We start from the raw sequence: 20,387 nt of genomic DNA on the forward strand, positions 1-20,387 counted from the left end.
AATCTTACACAAATAATTTCAACTAGAAGGTGAAAATAAACTAGTCAGCTACCCTGTAGAGAAAAGCTTAGGACAGTCTACTGCCCTCTGAAACAAATGAACTTTCTTCTTAGTGGAAACTGGTAACTAATAAAAGCCCCCAAAAAGGCAAAAATTAATAAAAAGTCTCTATATTGGCAGAACAGAGGCAGAACAGAGTTACATAAACACTTTAGACACAGTCCTGTGCCTGGTACAGGGACAAAAGCAATCTGCAGAAACTCTTCAAATAAAGAGGACTGCAATGATGTTTTTGAAGGCAACAGATGAGGAAAGCAGGATAAAGGTCTGTTATACCATATCAGACAAGATTTCCACTTTAAAACTGTGTCTCACATGGGACTAAGTGACCATTATTTGAAGATTAATATATTTTATGAGCTGACAGATGTAGAAACAGTGATCAATAACAGCCTGGAGGTGTATACATCACACTTCAGATATCTGCAAGCAGTAGTTAAGAGAAGTATACCAAGTAATAGATGGTTTAATTCACTACATATTTCCACTGAAAAAAATGTCAAACTTCTGTAGTCCGAAAGACTGAAAGCCATGAGTTTAAATTACTATCGTCACAAAAAGGCAAATAAAGGATAACAGTGTACATCATTTTATATTAATCTCACTGAATCAACTTCATTCATATTTTACCACCCCTTCCAGGGGAAATAAGATCACATTATTGACAGTTTTGTGGTGAGTTTTCTTCCAATAATTTATTTATTGAGTTTCAGCCTTCACAACCTTGCCATATTTTATTTCACAGACATAGGCACTGTCAAAAAATTGTAAGTATGCCTTCTTGTACATTCCCATATCTTCTACCAGCGTCTCCCCCAGGCCAGCTTTCCATCCAAACAATCCTTGTCAAAGTGGCAATCCTGTTCTGAACAAGAGTATGTCAAGTGCAAACTGGTCTTTGCAAAACTGTGCAAGCCAAGAATCCCATTTGGTAGGTTGGCTGACTTTTGCAAAGCCTTTACTCCATCAGTACTCTCTGCCTCCAACTTGTTACATTTCTGTGACCTTATCCAAAACCTGTAGTTCTGGGGTTTTCAGCTATGGCTTTTCTCTTTTTTTTTTTTTTTTTTTTTACAGCACATATCCATTGAAGATGATTGGTACCGATACTATAGGTATTTCCAAGATCTACAGGATAAAATGTCCAGGCAAAAACTAGAACATCGGCTACAAGCTGCTGATTTGGCAAAGTGCTTCTGGGAGTAAAAAAAAACAAACTCCAACAACTCCCCCCATAAAAACCCTACAACAAAGCCAAAAAAACCTCACCACGACCCCCCAAAAAACAAATCAAACAAAAAAGAACCTCACAGACCAATAATGCACATATTGAGTGACATAGGCACAGGACTGCTGAGAACAAACATATTGAAATCAACACACAGACATGTGAATGCTTACATATCCTATATTATTTTTGTAATTATAAATAGAACCAGCTTTATTAACATTATTATTTTATAGCTACTTAAGTAAATTCTGGTGAAATCAGCATTACTAAAGTTAGGGTACCAACTTATTAGAAGTTGGAACACTGCCAATCTGTCTACTCCCAGCTGTCTGAAAGCAAATATATTCATATCTAGCATATGTTAATGTTTTATTTGCACTGGAAATAAACTAAAATAATAATACGCTGCAGGTATTTTATATTTTATGAACTCCCTGGTAAAAATATAATGAAAAAGGAATGGAAAATATTATCTCTTTTCCCACAAAACCTCAACAAAAGGAGAGTAGAGCATGGCCTACAGCAAAATTCTCCATGTAAAAAAATATTTTTAATTCTCTACCAATAAAGTTACCAATATTATGTTTCCAATTTCTTCTTTAGTGCAGATTGCTACATGTCCAGAGTAATGTATTTTAATGAATAAGGATTTTCTTAAGCATACCTTATTTTAGTATTCACTCCTTAGGCACACAGTAAGACTAAAATTAGATAATTTTACCATTAACTGGAGTTCTCCTTGTATACTGATACATTGCCTCCAGATCTAGAGTTTTCTAGGGGAGCTCCATAATGCACAGGGTCTAGAATATCTAAAAGGCCACTCAGCTAGGAGGAAGCCACACTTTGATGCATGAAAGGTCTAGGACAGGCACAAGCACTGACTCCACCCAGTCCTCCTTTGCTAACAAGGAACAACGAAATTCAAAGGACATGGGGAAGTAGTAAAGGAAACAAAATGGCAAAATATTTTGTGAAGTCCAAATACTGTAAGATGTATTTTAATATACTGTAAATGATATTTAAATGGGTTTCCAGCTCAGAGGGGAATTGCAAGTCAAAAGATTCCCTGTTTTCCTTCTAATGAGGAATACTGCCCATCTTATAAAGAACAAAGGTCATTGGAGACTACATGCTCAGCAGCAAAAATCCCCTAACAATTCTGTCATTGGCTGTTTAGCAGAGATAAACCAAATATTGCTGTGACCTAAGAGTAGTTTGAAAATTTCTATAGCTTTACAATGGAAAATACAGCAGAGACTGAGCACCTTGAGTCAAGGGTTAAACTGGCCCTGCCCACCAAAGCCAAGGGGATTCCTTCCACTGTCTTCTGGTGGCTTTGAGTTCAGCACAGGAAAGGCTCCCAAGACATTCTTAGAATGTTTCAACTTCCTGAGATATTACACATCCCAGAAAAGTGAAGTCCCTGAGGATATCCTCCCAAAATGTGTAAACTCCTGATGGAAAGGACTGAGGAAGAGAAAGACAGGCTGTTCTCAGTGGTGCCCAGTAACAGGACAAGAGGCAACGGGCACAGATCAGAACACACCAAAATCCATTTGGACTGAAGAAAATACTTTGTTACTGTGAGGGTGACTGAGCACTGGCACAGATTGCCCAGGAGGTTGAGGAGCCTCCATCTGTGCAGACATTCAAAAGCTGGCTGGCCAGTCCTGGGCAGCCTGCTCAACTGAGACCTGCTTGAGCAGGAGGGTTGGACCAGGAGACCTCCAGAGCTCCCTTCTAACCTCAGCCCTTTTATGAGACTTTTATGAGTATTTAATTGGAAAAATTATTTGTGTCCTATTTCTGCACAAATATGGATAGTGACTTTCTTTCAAAGTCAGAAGAAGTAATAAAATGGTTTAAATAGTTGGTAAAGTACAATGCAATTCATCTCAGCAGTACAAGTGGTACAATATAGTACAAGTACAATAAAATGCTTTTTATTTGTCATTCCAGTGTGGTACTATCATTATATGTAATTCAAAAGCCTGAAAAATAAGGTTGATGTGAGTAATTTCAGCACAGAAAATCCAGAAACTAGAGGTGAATGGACACTATACTGCTAAGTAGCATTCTGAAGTTCTGCATGCTGGCAATGGGAGGTAAATAATACAGCTCTACGAAACAATCCATTGCTGGCTATATTCAAGATATCTTTTAATACTATCCTGAAGTAATTTATCTGAATTTTCATATTAAAAAGAAACCTCAGAAGAATAGAATTTATGCTCTATATGCAGTTATGTTCTTTAAAAAGCCACACATAAGTATTTAAAATGAAAAAGCAACTAGTTTTTATTAACCAGAATGTTGCTTCTCCTTTATTTTTTAAAGAACTATGATAAATGAGAAATCATTGTTTTACTGCTAAAAACTGCCTTTTCTTCCTCCAGTACTGATGCCTGCTCTGCCACCCTGAACCTGCTGGCTGCCCACAGCCCTCAGACTCATGCTGTGTTCCAGCCAGATTGCTGGAGATGTTCTTCCATTTCCCTTTTTCTGATTTACTGCAAGGATAAAATGACCTGTTCAGTCAGTGACTAATCATTTCTCCAAGCTGCAGCCTCTTTCTGTGCCACACTGAATGCAGAAACTTCTCCAGCACTTGGCTGAACATGGCAGGGGCTGGCATCCCACTTTGCTACTGATGGAAGTCACCTAAGGCTAGAGGATGAAAACCCAGGGGAAAAAGTGGCAATTTTGTAAAACTACGGAACTTGGTAAACAGCATAGGCCTAAGTCCACAATGCTTCAAACTACCTGGATTAATTATGAATTTCAGAGTAAGTTTAACCAATATTCCTTAAGTTTCTAAATAAAAATTCTGCACTTTTGCTGATGCTCAATTGCTGCTGCAAAGAAGGAGCAGATGGACTTTCACAGCTCCTTCTCTCTGTGTTAGTAAGCTATAAGTGCTGGAGCTTACAGAAGAGTGTCTAGCTTTTGGGGGAAAATGGGTGAATTATGAAGAGTGAAAGGGGAAATCCCTTTCTTTTTAATCATAAAATTAAAATTTTCTGCAAGACAGCAAGACAGATCACTGCATCAGAAAGCCATGCATGTTACTAAGAACTACAATGTCCATACTTGTGTTTTAATTATTTTGTTAAAAATCCTTCCCAAGTTCTAGAATCCCCTTACACAGTCTCTCTCGACACCTGCTAGCACCAGAGCCGCGAGCTGATCCGGTACTACCCCAATGCTTCTCACAGTTGCTTAAAATACTTGTGTTACACTGTTGATTTGGCTACAATGCACCAGAAACCCATAAAATGTCCTGCCTCAGGAAAAAATTGTAAATATCACAGCCTGCTGATTTGAGCATAATGGCTCAGATTTTAACCTCTACTGGAATCTGTTTGGATGGATACTAACAGTTTGCTATTAGGTCAATAAGTATCTGCAGTGTCACTGGGAGGAAGAGAGTGATGAGAAGGGAGTAATTGCTTCCTGGAAATCAGTCTTTGGAGATGGGAATTATTACTGCACCAGATACTGGCACAAATATAATTTCTGGTCTTATAAAAACAAAAATCACCTAGTTTGTTTAAAATACACTTGTTCCATTTAAAAAAAATGCATATAGCTTTTGGAGGTGATGCCTTGGTGTTAATACACTGACTAATAGAAACATTACCATAAGATCTGCTGACCAAGCACCATTTCTCAGCTGCTAAGACATTGGCAGTCCTTCCACAATTCACTTAAAATAAATGAACTTGTCCTTGTACTTCTTAAGCCAAGCCTGTGGTCTAAAGCAATATTTATAGGGTCAGTAGGAAAGCTTAATGTCTCCACAATTTGTATTGGTGCCTATTACCACAAAAAGCAGAGGAGAGAAAAAATTAATGATCATTTGCACATATCTTCTCAGAATTCTTTAAAATTGCATTGAGCATAGAAATAAGTAGTCTCTTCCTTCCAGCTCCAAACAATTCTCCACAGGAAGCTCCCATTGAACTAAAATGTACACTGTGGTAGCTGGACTGAGTTTTACATTGTCTACAGCTGAAACATACATCCAACACACTGCCCCATTCATCTGCCCTGGAAGACTGCTGCTTCTTTTAGCCCATTACAGCTAATAGAAAACACAGTGATAATTTGCATTCATTGCCATTCCCCACACTACCAGCATCGACCTTCACACAAGACAAAACAGTACAAGTTGTCTGAATGGCCTGAAAGGAAGGTATGGAGTTAGGCGAGAAGGTCAGGGTTTGGTTTTTTTGTTTGTTTTGTGGCTTTTTTCTTTTGGCTCACAAAAAGACCTGAAGTCAAAGCAATATTAGTTTAAAAAAAATATCTAAACCATTCTTTACTAAGTGTTCTTCAGTAAAGTAAACATTTCAGAAAAACATGAAAAGACAGCTTTGCTGAAATTTTCAAAGTGTTGAAAATGTCGCTGAACAAGACAAAACAAAGCTTCGCTGTCCAAAATGTAAATGCTGGACTGGGCTGAAATTTAATTCCTGGGATTTGGCAGCATGGGAAAGTCTCTTAGCATATAACTTTAATGCCAGAATCAGGCTTAAAAATCCACCACTTTACATTCCTATCTTACATACCTGATCACATCACAGTAACTGATGTAAGAATCGTCTCACAACTTCAGCTGTCTAAAAGTTCAGTATCTGATCTAATCACCTGGGCTCTGTATACAAGCCATGGAAGGAGATGTCCAGTTCCAGAAGGCAACTAATCCCATCCTTTCCAGCCCCTCTCAGCACCAAATGCCTTCTGGAGGTGCCAGTCTCTGCAGCTCATTATCAAGAGAGCCAAACTGGTGATGTCCACAACTAGTAAATGAAACAAATCAGGTAAATGCAACAGAAAATGACAGCAGGCTTGAAAATGCTTGGTTATGGTGTGTAACTCTCCCTGCAGTCTGAGTGTTAGCACACATCACGGCACCATGTCACACTGTACCAGCCAAGATGCTCTGAAGCAGTGCCAAGCACAAGCTGGGGGCACAGCCCTGATCAGAGGCCATTCACAGCCAACCATCTGGATGTAGATAATCAAGAGACTTCAGCCATGTGAGCCACAAGTGCCTGCCCTACTTCATTTATTAGTATAAGTGAAGCCACTTCAAATTGTATTCCCAAATTCTACATGTCTAAAGCCATGCAGAGAGACTCCATCCTCCATCACTAAGGGAAGAAAAAAAAAAAAATCCCACAAAAAAACCAAACCAAAAATCCCAGAAAGCCTGCTTGCTGGTCAGTGAAAGAGCCCCAAGTGCTGTACTCTTAACTCTGCCAGCTGTCATTAAATCCAACCTCACTCTTTTGATTTTTGGTGACTTGTTTTAACACCAGCAGAAGGAAGAAAAGTGTGGAGGGAAGCACTCAGCCCTGGGGGAGTGAGACACAGCCACAAGGCTCCAGCAGCTGTCACTGCTTGGGCACTTCTACTCAAACAACAGTCTGGCAGAAACAACCCATCATCTGGTATGGGATAACAAATACCAGGAAAGAAACATCAATATCCATACATGTTCTGTCTTGAAACAAAAACTAAATCCAGCTAAAGAACAGTCTATCAGGCACCATTTTTTCTCAGCACTTATGATTGCTTATCCAAAACCAAGGATATGGCTCCATGAGCAACACTCCCTAATTGGGGGTAACCCCTTAAGCTGTTTTCCTAATTATTAGCCATCTGTGTTCGCTCTGTATTATCTAGTCAGAAGCTACATCTCTTGCTGTTGTTCTGAGCACTGAAAACAATCAAGTTATTCTCAGAACCTATCCAAATGGAGCAACTCAGCTTTGAACCCCTCCAGCAAGAACCAAGTTCAACAAGCACACTGACCTCAATCAGCTCAGACCCTGACCCGAAGACACTAAGACAGAATACAGCTGGCATATGTATATGAACTCAGAGACAACTTAGCATTTCCACCAAATTGGCCTGGAGAATAACTGAGAGTCTTGTAGCCTCCATTGCCTCTAACTTCCATTCTCACTGAAATTTAACTACCCTGTCTATGAGATTCCAATTTATATTCTCTGTCCTTTGGTTCCCAGAATTTAGCCACTGCAAAAATTGTGTGATTTATTTTAAAAATCACTTTAAATAATCTAGATGAAATCAGGAAGAAAATTTCAAAATCAATTTTTATTTATGTTTTCTGATCTAATTATTTTTCAGGTAGTTTGTCAAGAAAGTAGTGTGGGTGCATGTTATTTATAAATTGAATTATGTACTGGCATCAAATTAGCCACACTCAAAGCTAAGACACTTTGATAACATTAAGAATATGAAACAGGAAATTTCAGAGTAAACATCAGTGTGCTGTTCCAGAACTGCATCTTAATTCAAAGTATCAATGCTCTGTGACAAGGTCAGTGTCCAAATGCTCATTCACATTTCTTGACTTTTGTCAAGACTCCCAATAAAAACAACTTTGGAAGAAGTCATATGATGTGAGTGCTTCCCCATTAACACATAGAGAATTCCCAACTCAATTTACAGGCAGTATATTACAAAAATATAATTCAGAGGATCAGATTTTCAAATTCTGCCAGCATGGTCAGAGATTCAAATAGCTTCAACAGAGGCTTGAATGCCACACATCTCACATTCCTGAATTACCAATTACCCTGAGTCATCTCATATGCATGGAAATTCTGTGTAGCTGGTTTTTAAAAGTATTTGAATTCTTAGTTCCTCTTAATTAGAATTAATCTACTTGAGTAAGTTAATAAGATTTCATAAAAATGGATGGTTTGTGTAACTTCTAACACAATTAAATATTAATAAACTCCTGTGGGAGCTAGATCAATGGAGTACAAAATGTCTTCCTGAGTTTTATCTTACAACATGTCACTTTAACCAGTTATGTATTTCTCTACACTTTTAGAGGTTTTGTACAGCAGTAGAACAGTGATGAAACTAGTCAAAAAAATCTCAATATTTACAGAATAAAGAAGTGTGTGTATCTCATGCTCAATTTCAAGAATGGGTTCTACCATAGTCTGAAATAACTAACCATTACATATGGAATACACATACATAATCTGAAATACTATTGATAGTCCATCTAGATAGTGGTTAAACTGAAATTCTCCTTCTCTAGCCCTACTTGTAACAAAACCAGAATACTATAAACCTAAAGTTAATCATGTATCCAATCCTGAAAGACAACATTAAATCACATTTTTCCACTTTTCCTGTAATTCTTTTATGACCTTTTGTGAAATAACTTTTCTAGCTGTCTGGGTTTTGCTGGCTTCTTTTCTCTTAACTAAGGAAGAAGAATCATAAATCTGAACCTCCATTTCTAAGCTTGATAACATAAGGTTGGTAGTACACTGTTCATGTGATAAGGTGTTGGAGACCCTGGTCAAACACCAGGCAATTGTTCTTGAATTTCTAGCAACTTGGTCTAAAACATAGATATGGAAGTCTGAATAAATATTTATAAATAACTTCTTTTTCTTTTTTAATTTTGAAAATAAATATCTGTGCTAAATAAAAATAACATAACTAAAATGAAACAAAATATCCCATATGAAGTATTAAAACCTTCTGGTTATCAGTTCCCCAGAACACTTCAGAGAAGTCTAAGTTCTCTGACTCCTCAAAGCAACTATTTAACGAGCAGTTCTTCCACTGACATATTTACTGAAACGTTCATATTATTTAAGATCTCAAAGCATTCATGAGCAAGAGGCACAACAGTGAAACTTACATTGACACTCCTTGCAGCACTTGCCATCCACATAGGCCAGGGCAGAGTTAAGTGGACATTCAGCAAGGGGGCAAATCAAAGCCTCGCACTGCACAGTACCGTTCTAGGAGAACAAAAGGGGCTTAACTGGTGGTTTTATTTAGCAATAGCAGAGATGTTCTCAAACACAGGAACCTGAAAATCTATTTTTAAATGCAATGAACTTTCTAACAACATCCAAAAAAAGACAGTTTAACGTGGGTCTTTTAATAACTACAAGAACAGAAACCATACCTTCAGAATGTCACACATATAATCTTTTAATATGAATGATGTGCTCTTTGAGATGATAATGATAGATTTTTTTTAGAGGCAAATCTATTTGGAGGCAAAACAATCTGCCAATCAGCAAAAAAAAAAAAGATTACTGTGAAATGACAAGTGCACAGAAAAATACTCTGCCTTCTGATTTTGTTAGAGTGTATTTCTAAAAGGTAGCAATATTATACACTGTAAGAAAAATCCAAGACAAAAATATGCAATGAATTTAACTCTAAATTCAAAGGATTTTAAACATTTATCAGCCAGATTTGATGCCATAAAATACTAAAAGCAAAATTAGTATCTCTCCAGAAATATAAACGTAAAAAATACAAAGCTTAAAGAGATCCATTTAGCCAGTTATAGATAGCTGCAAATCAATCTGAGGTGCAGTACAGACAACAACAGCATTTTCACTGGCTTCTAATGGCCTTTGAATTAAGGATTTAATGAATTCAAATGGAATGAAAGTGTTTTATATCAATGGACAACAATACAAACACCCTAGCTTGGTACCTGAAAGAATACTTGCAATCACATCTGGAGTTGTGATACCTTTGGGAATCTTCCATCCACCAAATCTTTTTCATTTGTAATATAACAAAGCTCACATATGACCCCGACATTTTACTTTTTATTACTTATTGAGATGTAACCAAAGGCAACCAAAGGAAATCAGAAACAAGGGATCTATTAGATAATTTGCTAAGAAAAAGGCTATGTTTTATAGAGACAAAAAGCAAGGAATCAGAATTCCAGAGAAACTGTTTGCAACTCAGTGCAAGGGAATAATGTGATAGCTAAGTATATTCCCTAGCACCTGTGTATGGTGACATGAAATATAGGAACTACACATGCTAGTAATGCTGAAAATATAAGAAAACATATGTATTAATACCATTCATTAGATTTGAACAGATTTTAAAGTTCTTTGTTGTTAGTACTTAGCATACATTTGGAAGTTCTCAACAGAACTATTCAGAGGAAATGCTGGAATTCCTGACTCTCCACTCAAACCATAGCCATACCATGCAAGTGCAGTTCTTACAGCCATCCGTCCAGGATTCAAACTCTCTGTAGGTTGTGCCTTTCATTGTGCAGGTTCTTTCACAATAGCACTGATCCAACTTGTTCATCCTCTGCTCAGCTTGAGACAACTGTATTTACGGTTCACAAAAATGTTTTGAATTTTTAAGTGGTTTCCACATTAGTAAAATCACAATTCAAACTGTCTCCAGGACACAGATGACAAAATAAATTAAGGAAAACACAATCAGAGACAATAAAACAATTATTCTTAAATACAACATGATTAAACCATCAGCTGTTCAGAGACTGAAATTGAGAAGCAAGACACAATGCACTTCATCTTTCTTATCATCATGACATCAGGGACGTCATGAAACAAAATGAGCAGGTCAAGATAGGTACAGCTCCTCACTTCTCATTCCTTGTATAGGTGAACTGATCAAGAACCTTGTTCCACATAAAGTACTCACAGAGTGGACAAATAAGTTCAGAACCAACAAAATGCAATTTTTTCTGCACTTGAGCCAAAGCATTTTTAACATTAGTGTATCAAAGCAGCTAGGTAACAGCATTCTTGCAGATATCTAAAGAACTGACATTTAAATTCAGAGTAGTCTATTTTCACCAGCAGACATGAATGCTTTTGGTGCAATATTCTAAAGGAAAGAAAGAAGAAAGTCCTGGTTTGAATTCTTAGCTCCTTGTCTTGCATATATCTTGTCTGAATGTGGCAGCTCAGTCTTGAAAAGTCTCAATAAGTCTTGCTGTTATAAACACCATAAGCACAGCTATCAATTCATTCTAGGCTTATTGATTTACTAGCCTTATAATTTGGATATCTATGAACCCTTTCCTTGCTCAGGTGTTTGGACGCTCTTTACTATTAAAATATATGATTCTATAAAAATATTAAAACACAAGAAAACTCTCTGAATTGAGAATCTGTATGTATAAATTAGGCACAGATACACAAAGATGTAAACAGACCATGCAGGGATGTCCTGCTCACAGCCATGTGCACAACCCCACACAAGCATGAATAATCTAAAAATACAGCAAATAAATACTGACAATCCCCATTTCTCCTATGACTAGAGTCCTAGTAAACATTACCTTAGCTGATGTTTTTGCTAAAATGTCTTGCAGTTCCATAATTTTCTGCACAAGTCCATGGAAGTCATTACAAGTTGGGCATGCTGGAATAATAAAATATGTGTTAATAAATTAATTCACAATAGATTCAATCATGCCAGCATTGACAAATAATATGCTTAAATTCAAGGTTTTAAGAAAGCTTGTAGGACAGAAAGAAGGTACAAAGCACACCTTTCATTTTATGATATAAGAATTAATAGACTTACTGCGATTAAGATCTGGGCACTGAGAAATAAATCCTTGAGGCATGACAAGTAACTGCACATCTTGCATTATGCCCTATGTGTTAGTGGAGAGAAAACAAAAGGATACATTATTTTTACCTGTCAAAATTATGTTTTTTTTCATTCACCATGTAAAACATTAAAGCCCACAAGGAAAAGCTACCTGTTAAAAATTACTTATGAATAAACAGCTTCAGGTCTGGACCCAATTCAGTGATAGAAGAATAAGCAGAAATAAAAATAGATAGATGTACAGGCATACTGAATAATTTTTAAAGACATAAGATTAAATATCAAGATATAATTATTTGGCAAGAGTTTGGTGGGTTTGAATTCATTGTTATTTTTAGTTAGTCACTGCAGAAAAGCTTGCAAATGACCTTTAAAAAGTAATTTAAAAACAGCTGCAGTTTCAGTTACTTAGAAATACTCTTTTAAATAAAATGCAAATTTTTTACAAGCTATAGCTCTTAAATAAATTTGAAGATTAAAGAAACTAAAGTCAAGAAAAATGCATTAATGCAAACTCATAATGAATTTGTGCTGGTTTTGGCTGGAGTAGAGTTAATTTTCTTCACAGCAAAGTAGCTGGCATGAGGCTGTATTTTGTATTTGTGCTGAAAACACTGCTGATAACACTGGGATGTTACAGAAATTACACAGCAGCAAGGTCTTTTCTGCTTCCCCTACCACCCCCACCAGTGAGGAGGCTGGGGATGCACAAGGAGTTGGGAGAGACACAGCCAGAACAGCTGCCCCAGCTGACAAAAGAAGGGTCATATCCAAGACCATAGAGCATCATGCACAGCATTTAAAGCTGGGCAAGAAGAAGGAAGAAGGCAACATTGGGAGTGGTGGCATTTGCCTTCCCAAGTAGCCATTACAGGGCCCTGCTTTCCTGGGGATGGCTGAACACCTGCTTGCCCATGGAAAGTCATAAATGAATTCCTTGTTTTGCTTTGCTTGTGTGGCTTTGCTTTACCTATTAAATTCTGTCTCAAACTATGAATTTTCTAGCTTTCACCCTTCCAATTCTATCCCCCAACCCACCAGCAAGGGAAGTGTGGAAGTTTCTAGGTGGTACCAGCTGGGGTTAAACAAAAAATTCTGATGGGGATCCTTCCATAAAGCTTGCAAACTGCTGAGAAACATGTCTGTTACACAGCTTCAGAGCTGCATGTTGGTAAGAACTTAGGGAGGAAGGGATGGTTTCACCCAGAAGAATAGAGCCCATGCTTGCAGGCAGATTTTACATGCTTACTTAAGATATAATTAGTAGCCAGTATGCTGCTCTCCAATAGCAAAGGCCAAAGAGCAATTTCAAAACAATCCAAGAGCTGTGTTATGATTACAGAAGCACAAACTGATTGAGCACAAACTGATGACCTCCTGAGATCATCTACTCCAACTTCCCTGCTCAAGCAAGACCAACTACAGCAGATTGCCTAGGACTTTGTCCAAACAGCTTCTGAGTATCTCCATAGTTGTCTTTCTTTGACAAGCCTCACAGTAGAATTATTTTCTGATGTTCAGATTGAATTCCAGGTGTTTCAGGTTTTGCCCATTGCTTTTTGGCCTGTCAGTGGGCACTAGTGAGAAAGTCTGGATCCCTTATCTTCACTCCCCTCACAAATTCAGATATTTATCCACATTGATGCAAATCCTCCTGATACCTCCTGAGTCTTCTCCAGGCTGAACAATTCCAAATCTCTCAGCCTCTCATCACATTAAAGATGATTCAATCCCTTTAATAATTTTGTTTCACTCTTTATCTTTCAGGGAATGCATACCTTAAAATACCCATGTGCAGTATTCCTCTGTCCCAGCCAAAAGGTTGTACCCAAAGGTAAGTCCATGAAAGGCTTCTCCACAACTCTTTCATAAATTCTGAAAAAGAAGGGGAAAATAGAATCCCAAGTTGTTATCATTTAATTTACTCAGAGCTCAAATATTCCAAATGTGTCAATTTCTTATAAAACAACACTCTTCACTTACTTATTGCAGTCCACATGTAAAATCAAGTGAGAGGCACTGATTGCTAAGGAAAGTCTGTGCCATTTATCATCTGCCAAAATGTATGGGAACACTTCTGTGTGGGAGCGATGACTGCCTGAACGGTAATGCAACCTGATTTCATTTCGATGACCGCTGCTTTCCAGCTCCAGGTACCTGTACCATAAATGCATCATCATGTCATGAACCATTCTTTTCAGCACAGCAACATTTTACATAAGACATCTTTTCATCATCATGCAACAACTATTTAAAAAAGGAAGAAAAACAAGCAGATACAAGGCAAAAGTAGACCATTTCCAGATTTCCATTATTCCACTTCTCAGTGACAAATAATAGCAGGTTCAAACCTTCAAGTAACTACACAAGATTCCAAACGAAATATGTTTTCCTCTAACAAAACAATTTTCCATAACATGATCTGAATTACACTATTATAAATAATTGCCTTATGCAATGAAAGCACAATAGGGATACTCTGAAGGCATGAATGCACAAAAGACAACTCCAAGTTTTGCAATAGGGACATCATTAGTAATTACTGAGGGAAGTAAAGACTGAGATTGAACACTGCTTTGTTTGCTTTTATATGTACTGTTACATCTTCTTTCATTTTCTATAGTAAGATTTCTCAAAATATATATAAAATCAAGAAATTCTAACTCTTCAGAACAATTTATATATGGGCACTTATTTGCTTTGTTAAATTAGTATGTGTATTTGTGGGGCAGGTGTACACACACACATATATATACACATCTATACATGTATATACATATATATGTAAATATGGATATATATAGCAAAAACCCAGCAATGCAGCTGTGCTGAGACAAGTGAATCTAGCAGATTTAAAACACAAGCTTTGATGGTAAAATTCCAGCCATTCAATTTAAAAAGCACTCCATAACCAAACTTAGTTCTTAGACAGGCTGTCTCTCAAATGTTGGACATCATCTGGGAAAAAAGCCTGACTAACCATTTATCTTTTTAAAGTACTAAGTTTCTCATTTTAAAATTCCCAAAGAAAATTATCTTTACACAGGAAAGAGAAACAGAAATAGAGATTCCCCTAATAATCATATTAAACCTAAAGAGCAAGATGAATAACGGATGGGGTGAGATACACAATAACTGGGAGAATGGACAGTTCATTTTTGTCTATTTTTTTGGCTACGTCTGCAATCAGACATGGCAGTGACTTTTAAGCTGAGTGCACATGTGTTCTTGGTGATGTCATTTACTTTAACAGACTATCAATATTAAGGAATAGAAAAGACAATGATTCCAGTTTTGTAGGGTAAAAATGAGACCAAATCAAAACTATCTTGTACAATCATCATCCCCAGGAGAAGGCTGGGCTTACTGCACATCCCTGCTTCCTTCAGGGTGTTCCACTGTGGAACATACCTAGCAACAGCACAAAAATAACTAAGATTTTTGCAAAACCAGAAAAGGACAATTTCTTCTCCCTCATATTAAGAAAGCAGTTAACTACAGTCAGATACAAATTTTATAATCAATTTACCTCCTCATGGCCCAAAAATAATTTTTACATTAGCAAGAAGGAGAAAATAATTGAAGGCCTGGCTGGAAAAATTGCACAATAGTGGCAGGACATCAATCAACTTAATAATCTCCTTCATAACTCAAGCTTCAAGGATAAAAATAAGGTTACTCTCAACCAAAAATAGAAGGGGACTCTTCCAGCAACTTTTAAGTGTCTTCACCCAGCTGCAGAAAATAAATGGAAAACAAAAGGCATGGATATGTTGAAGCATTACCTCCTGGTAGAACTAAGAGCTCTCCTTCATTCCAAGTAAAAAGCAGAACTGATGCCACACACAAAAATGCAGGCAGGCAGGGAACAAACTACACTACTAGACATACAGTCACTACAGAACGTATAAAACAAACACTTCTGTTGCCCTTATGCATGTAAGATAATGAAACCTCTGCAGATGAATCATGGATTTGCCAATAAAAAGAAGACATTGCTGTAGAAATTTCATGAACTAAGAACTGCTGAGAGAGGATGCTGACAATCAATGATGCTGTAATAAGCAAGGAAATTTTCCTGCACAAAGCTGCACAGAAACTGTGGACACTTGTGGTTTTGTTTTAATGGTGATTAACGCACTGTTTTGACATTCACAGACAGTATCTTTTGTTCTACCATTTGGTAAACTAACAAATATAACTACCTTTGAAATGAGAAAACAAGCATCAAAATGAAAAAGAAAATAACAGCAATTAGGAGAATTATTAGAATAATCATTTATGGTTTATTAATAATCTGTAGATGCAGTAGCAAAACACAATTAGAAAAGCAAGTGAAACGACAGCCAAAGCAATACTGCTTTCAGCTTGAACAAATGTCATGATGCTGAAACACAGACGTGAAAGTGAATAATTTCCACTCCATTTTTTACAAAATGCTGTGCTTGCTATTCCCCTTTTCTACATTTGTTTAACTGCCTGGACTTAGATGGCTCTATCTTAGCCTCATGAGTTTCCAGAAATGCAAAGTCTGCCCACAGTGAGGCTTCTTGTTCCATCTGTGAGGCTGCAACACTTGGGTGCATGGTTTTCAAAGGTTTGGAAGAGTCTTTCAGAAAATACACTAAACATTAACAAACATACCTGGATTTTAGAAATTCATGTCTGGCGACAAAAACACTCTATATTTCTCTGTACCCTCTGGATTACTAATCATTTGAGAGAAAAAGGAGGGTGCTTTTAACTCCTGAAGGACTTGCTCCCAAAAGAAAAAGTAACTGCATTGTACTGCAGTCTCCTAGCCAAGAATATCATTACTGAAAAGCTTCAGAGGAACTTCATCAGCTGAATCACCAGTTCCTTGTCCACATCAGCCCAGCCTAGCCCAGCCCAGTCACCACAGGGAGAGCAGCAGCCAAAGATATCCCATTTTAAGTATCACTGATGCTTCTCCCAACAGCTCCAAGGTCTTCTATGCTGCAGAAGGCAAACAACTTTTTGGAGTGAAAAATAAACCACAATGAGAAACCAAATACAACAGGAGAACCTGCACCTCTCTTCCTAATACCCATAATCTCTGTAGTTGTTTAATCAATACCACCCTACCTGATTTTAGGCACCCCCCAAAAAAACCACACCCACCTTGGGTTAAATTTAGATTTAACTTCTCAGAGAGATGATATGTGCTTAGGTTTTTCTATGTTTGACATGCAGAGAAGAAAATGCCAACCTGGGATAAAAGGTTGCTACATCTCTGTAGGTCACTCTGTGTGTGCACAATCATTGCAAAGGCATCAGCCAAGGCCACGGCATCAGATCAGCTGCTCTGCTTGGAAACCAGCCAGGCAGCAATCCCTAAGGTACTGACTACGGATGAGCCTGTCTTTGTAAGAGGAAGAAATTCATTTTGAATGCCCCAGAGGAATCTGAGACAGAAAACAGTGATGTTTGCTCTGCTGCTCAGCACTCATCTGTTGTAACTTCTAGGTTAGAGCTGGAACTCAGCAGATCTGCTCAGCTGTGGAGTTCTAATGACCATCCTGGCAAAGGACATGTGGTCACACCAGCCTAGCCACAACCTGCTCCTCGGGAGGTGACAGACTAGCACAAGGGAGACTGTGGATGTACAGCAAAAATTAGATTTGGGGGGTGAAACACCAGATGGTCTCAGTGCACACAGTAGCAGTCTTTGAGAAGTATGGCCATTCCATCTAACATGCAGTGTTGACAATGCAAGGTTTTTGATGGCTCACTTATTTATTTAGCATCCTTTGTCACACAACAAATGCACATACTTTGTCCAGACAACTAATAATTTCAAATTCCATTTACAGCATGTACACAAGAATTTCAGAAGCTAAAGGCAAAATATGTCTGCTGCTTATGTATTACAGGGTAGTGGGGTTTTAAACTTTTCCTACTCACATTTATATGTATAATGCTAAAATATTTTTTCATGGCTCTTTAACCTACACTGGAAAAAAAAGAGCAAATCAATAAAATTAAGGAGCAATATGTACTTAAGAAAAATAATTTAAATCCTTATCTCCACTACTTATAACTACTTATAAAAAAATCTTTATATGAAGATTTTTGCTATCAAAGTTCTGCCTTTTTGTTAGCTTTAATTGTATAAAACAATTTTAAAAAAGGCTATCCTACATAGTAGGATAGTAGTAGACTTCATTGCATAATAGCAGCAGGCACTTCTGCTAGATGTAGATTATGGAGATATAAAAGCAACTCATGCAGCACCACTATCGCATTCAGCAATGCATTACTTGCTATTTTCTGTGGTATCATGACTGGGCAGTCAGGAGTGTGAGCTTTGTTTTTCTATGTTTCAGAACACAATCTGGAAGTAACACTAAGTGTTCTGAAACATTAACTACAAGTTTTTATTGCTTAGTGCATCCCCTAGAACAACATGGCATCAAGATATCCCCAGACAGATAATTTTTCAACCTAAATGATTCTATGGTTTGAAAAGTCAGGTGGTTCATTTTACCTATAAGAATCTAGTTCCCATCTCTCACTTACACTACTGCTTGATCTTACTGGTTTTATCCTTTTCCATCTAGAGCTCTACCTAGACAAGAGAAAACTATCATTTTTATTATTTTCATTAGTTAAAAATTGTCTTTGTTTTTCTGGATAACTTGTAGCCCTTAGTGCAAGTGCACAATGGGCAGAAAAGCCACCAATTCAATTTCTGACGCTTCTGTTTGCTGAATGCAGTTTTAAAGCCAGACTGTAATTTTCTGACTTAGGGCATTTTTGTTCAAAAACATTGATCCATTCTTTAAAACCAAATCTTTTGACAGAAACAAACATTCTCACAGCAAAGCTTGTGGGTTCTAGGATGACATGCTTGCTAAAATGGGAGAGAGAGAGAGAAAGAGAAAATATAAGATTCTCTGGAAGACTTTCTCAAATATCATTAATACCATGATTATTACCTGTATGAAAGCAGAAATCCCAAGTGAAGAAAGCTCAAAAACTAGAAGAGGGTATTACCCATATCAACACAGACTATATAAACAGCAGGACAGCAAAACTATCCTCTCAAATTTCTATTATAAAACTGGTGCTCCACTGTAACTAATATCTATCTTGGTGATCTCTCAAACTTTTTCCCTGAAACTGGTGGGAATAGGGCTGGGCCAATGCAGCTTCACAGACTACCCTGATATCATCTGCAAGGGTAGGGTACTAACTGCAGGAGACAAAAGCATGCCAAGGAAGATGCTAACAGTTATGCAAAATGGAGAGCAGCAGGCCAGTGCTCCAGCCTGGGCATTGTTTGGTTTACTAGCAAGCCCATGCCAGACAATGCCAATAAATCTGCATCACCACTGCATCAAGTGGAGAGAAAAAAGAAATGAGAATGGTATTCCTCAGGGCACTTAGCTCAGGCGAGAAAAAAAAAAAAAGTTCAAGTTCCTGCTCCAAATCCAGCAGAACAGAAATTAACTGTGTGAGGAAAATGCCTCTGAAGCACCCCAGCCAGACATCTACTGATCATTCTAGCATTTACATCTCTCTTGTTTATTTTCTTCCACCACAAAAATGGTCAACCACTTCAGCTTTGTTTCATCTCAGCACTGCTCCTTGCACTAGACAGACATGGAGAACAGCTGTGGAGGAGGAAAGTGAATTCATTATATCCTCAGGTGATGGAGCCCAGTGCTGGGACATGCATGGAGGAACACCCTCCTTGTTGAGATGCTCACAGGAGAGAACAGCCAGGCAAGAGATAATAGCAGGGCAGAGAGGCATCACCCACACACATTCACCTGCACAAGCTACTACCACACAGCTTCTCTTCACACAGAAAGAAGCACAAGGTAGCAGCCAGGACAGTGAGACTGCAATACCCTGATTTGGAAGTAGAGGTTTAGTGCTATGATCCAAGACCCATGACCATCACAAGATACTCCAGCCCATCCAATGTTACAATGCAAGACTCCCAGTTGACTTTTCCACAACTCTTATGGGAGCTTAAAAGGAGCCAGAAGCAGGATCTGAGGTCTCACCAAGCTCTTCAAAGCAATCCAAGAAAATCTGTTCTTGCAAAAGGTGCTGGCTTGGTCTTGGAAAAATTCAACCACGATACTGCAGCACATTGCCCATGCCATTCCTATTTGAGCCATGGATATTAAATCAAATTCCCAAATTTAAGAAATAATTCTGAAATACTAATTCATGTCTTCAAGCAATTGCTCTCATTCCTCTCATCTCTCTCACTAACTCCATTTATCAATATATAATATATATTTCCATTTTGTTCTCACTAACACATATTCCCAAGAATATGAATTTTGCCTGCCTGAAGCTTCCTCTTCCACTAAAAATCAACAAGGGAAGAACTTTCTCAACTCAAACAGTGTAAAAACAAATGGCATAAACCATGCCTCTCATTCCCTTTTCTTGACAAAGTTTCTCCAAGGAGAGCAAGAGGACTGTAAATACAATAAACAACTTTCTAGTAGATGCATTAGTAAGAGAAAAAGGCAGTTTCAACATAACTGTTTCCATTTCCTACCCCAAAAGAATACAGATTTCTCCATTATTTGTTTGCTCATAGAAAGCCTTATAAACAACATAGGAAGAATAACAAAATCTGTCAAAACTCACATTTCAGCTATTTCAGTGGGGGTTTTCAATGTCG

The 20,387-nt window shown here is 37.7% G+C and overlaps 1 protein-coding gene across 2 annotated transcripts in view; it reads right to left on the minus strand.

The window, feature by feature from the left end:
* The window catches only part of NELL2 (neural EGFL like 2), a 131,679-nt gene that overhangs the window by 88,635 nt on the left and 22,657 nt on the right, over positions 1 to 20,387 (minus strand). For both annotated transcript variants that reach the window (XM_021545323.3, XM_021545322.3), the window contains exons 4-9: positions 13,700 to 13,873; positions 13,495 to 13,591; positions 11,687 to 11,759; positions 11,439 to 11,521; positions 10,325 to 10,453; positions 8,997 to 9,099 (exon numbers count right to left, since the gene is read on the minus strand). In XM_021545323.3, the coding sequence (XP_021400998.2) occupies positions 8,997 to 9,099; positions 10,325 to 10,453; positions 11,439 to 11,521; positions 11,687 to 11,759; positions 13,495 to 13,591; positions 13,700 to 13,873 (659 nt within the window). The remainder of the gene's footprint in view (positions 1 to 8,996; positions 9,100 to 10,324; positions 10,454 to 11,438; positions 11,522 to 11,686; positions 11,760 to 13,494; positions 13,592 to 13,699; positions 13,874 to 20,387) is intronic.

The sequence above is a fragment of the Lonchura striata genome, chromosome 5, assembly GCF_046129695.1.
Source record: "Lonchura striata isolate bLonStr1 chromosome 5, bLonStr1.mat, whole genome shotgun sequence".
NCBI classification, from domain to species: Eukaryota; Metazoa; Chordata; class Aves; order Passeriformes; family Estrildidae; genus Lonchura; species Lonchura striata.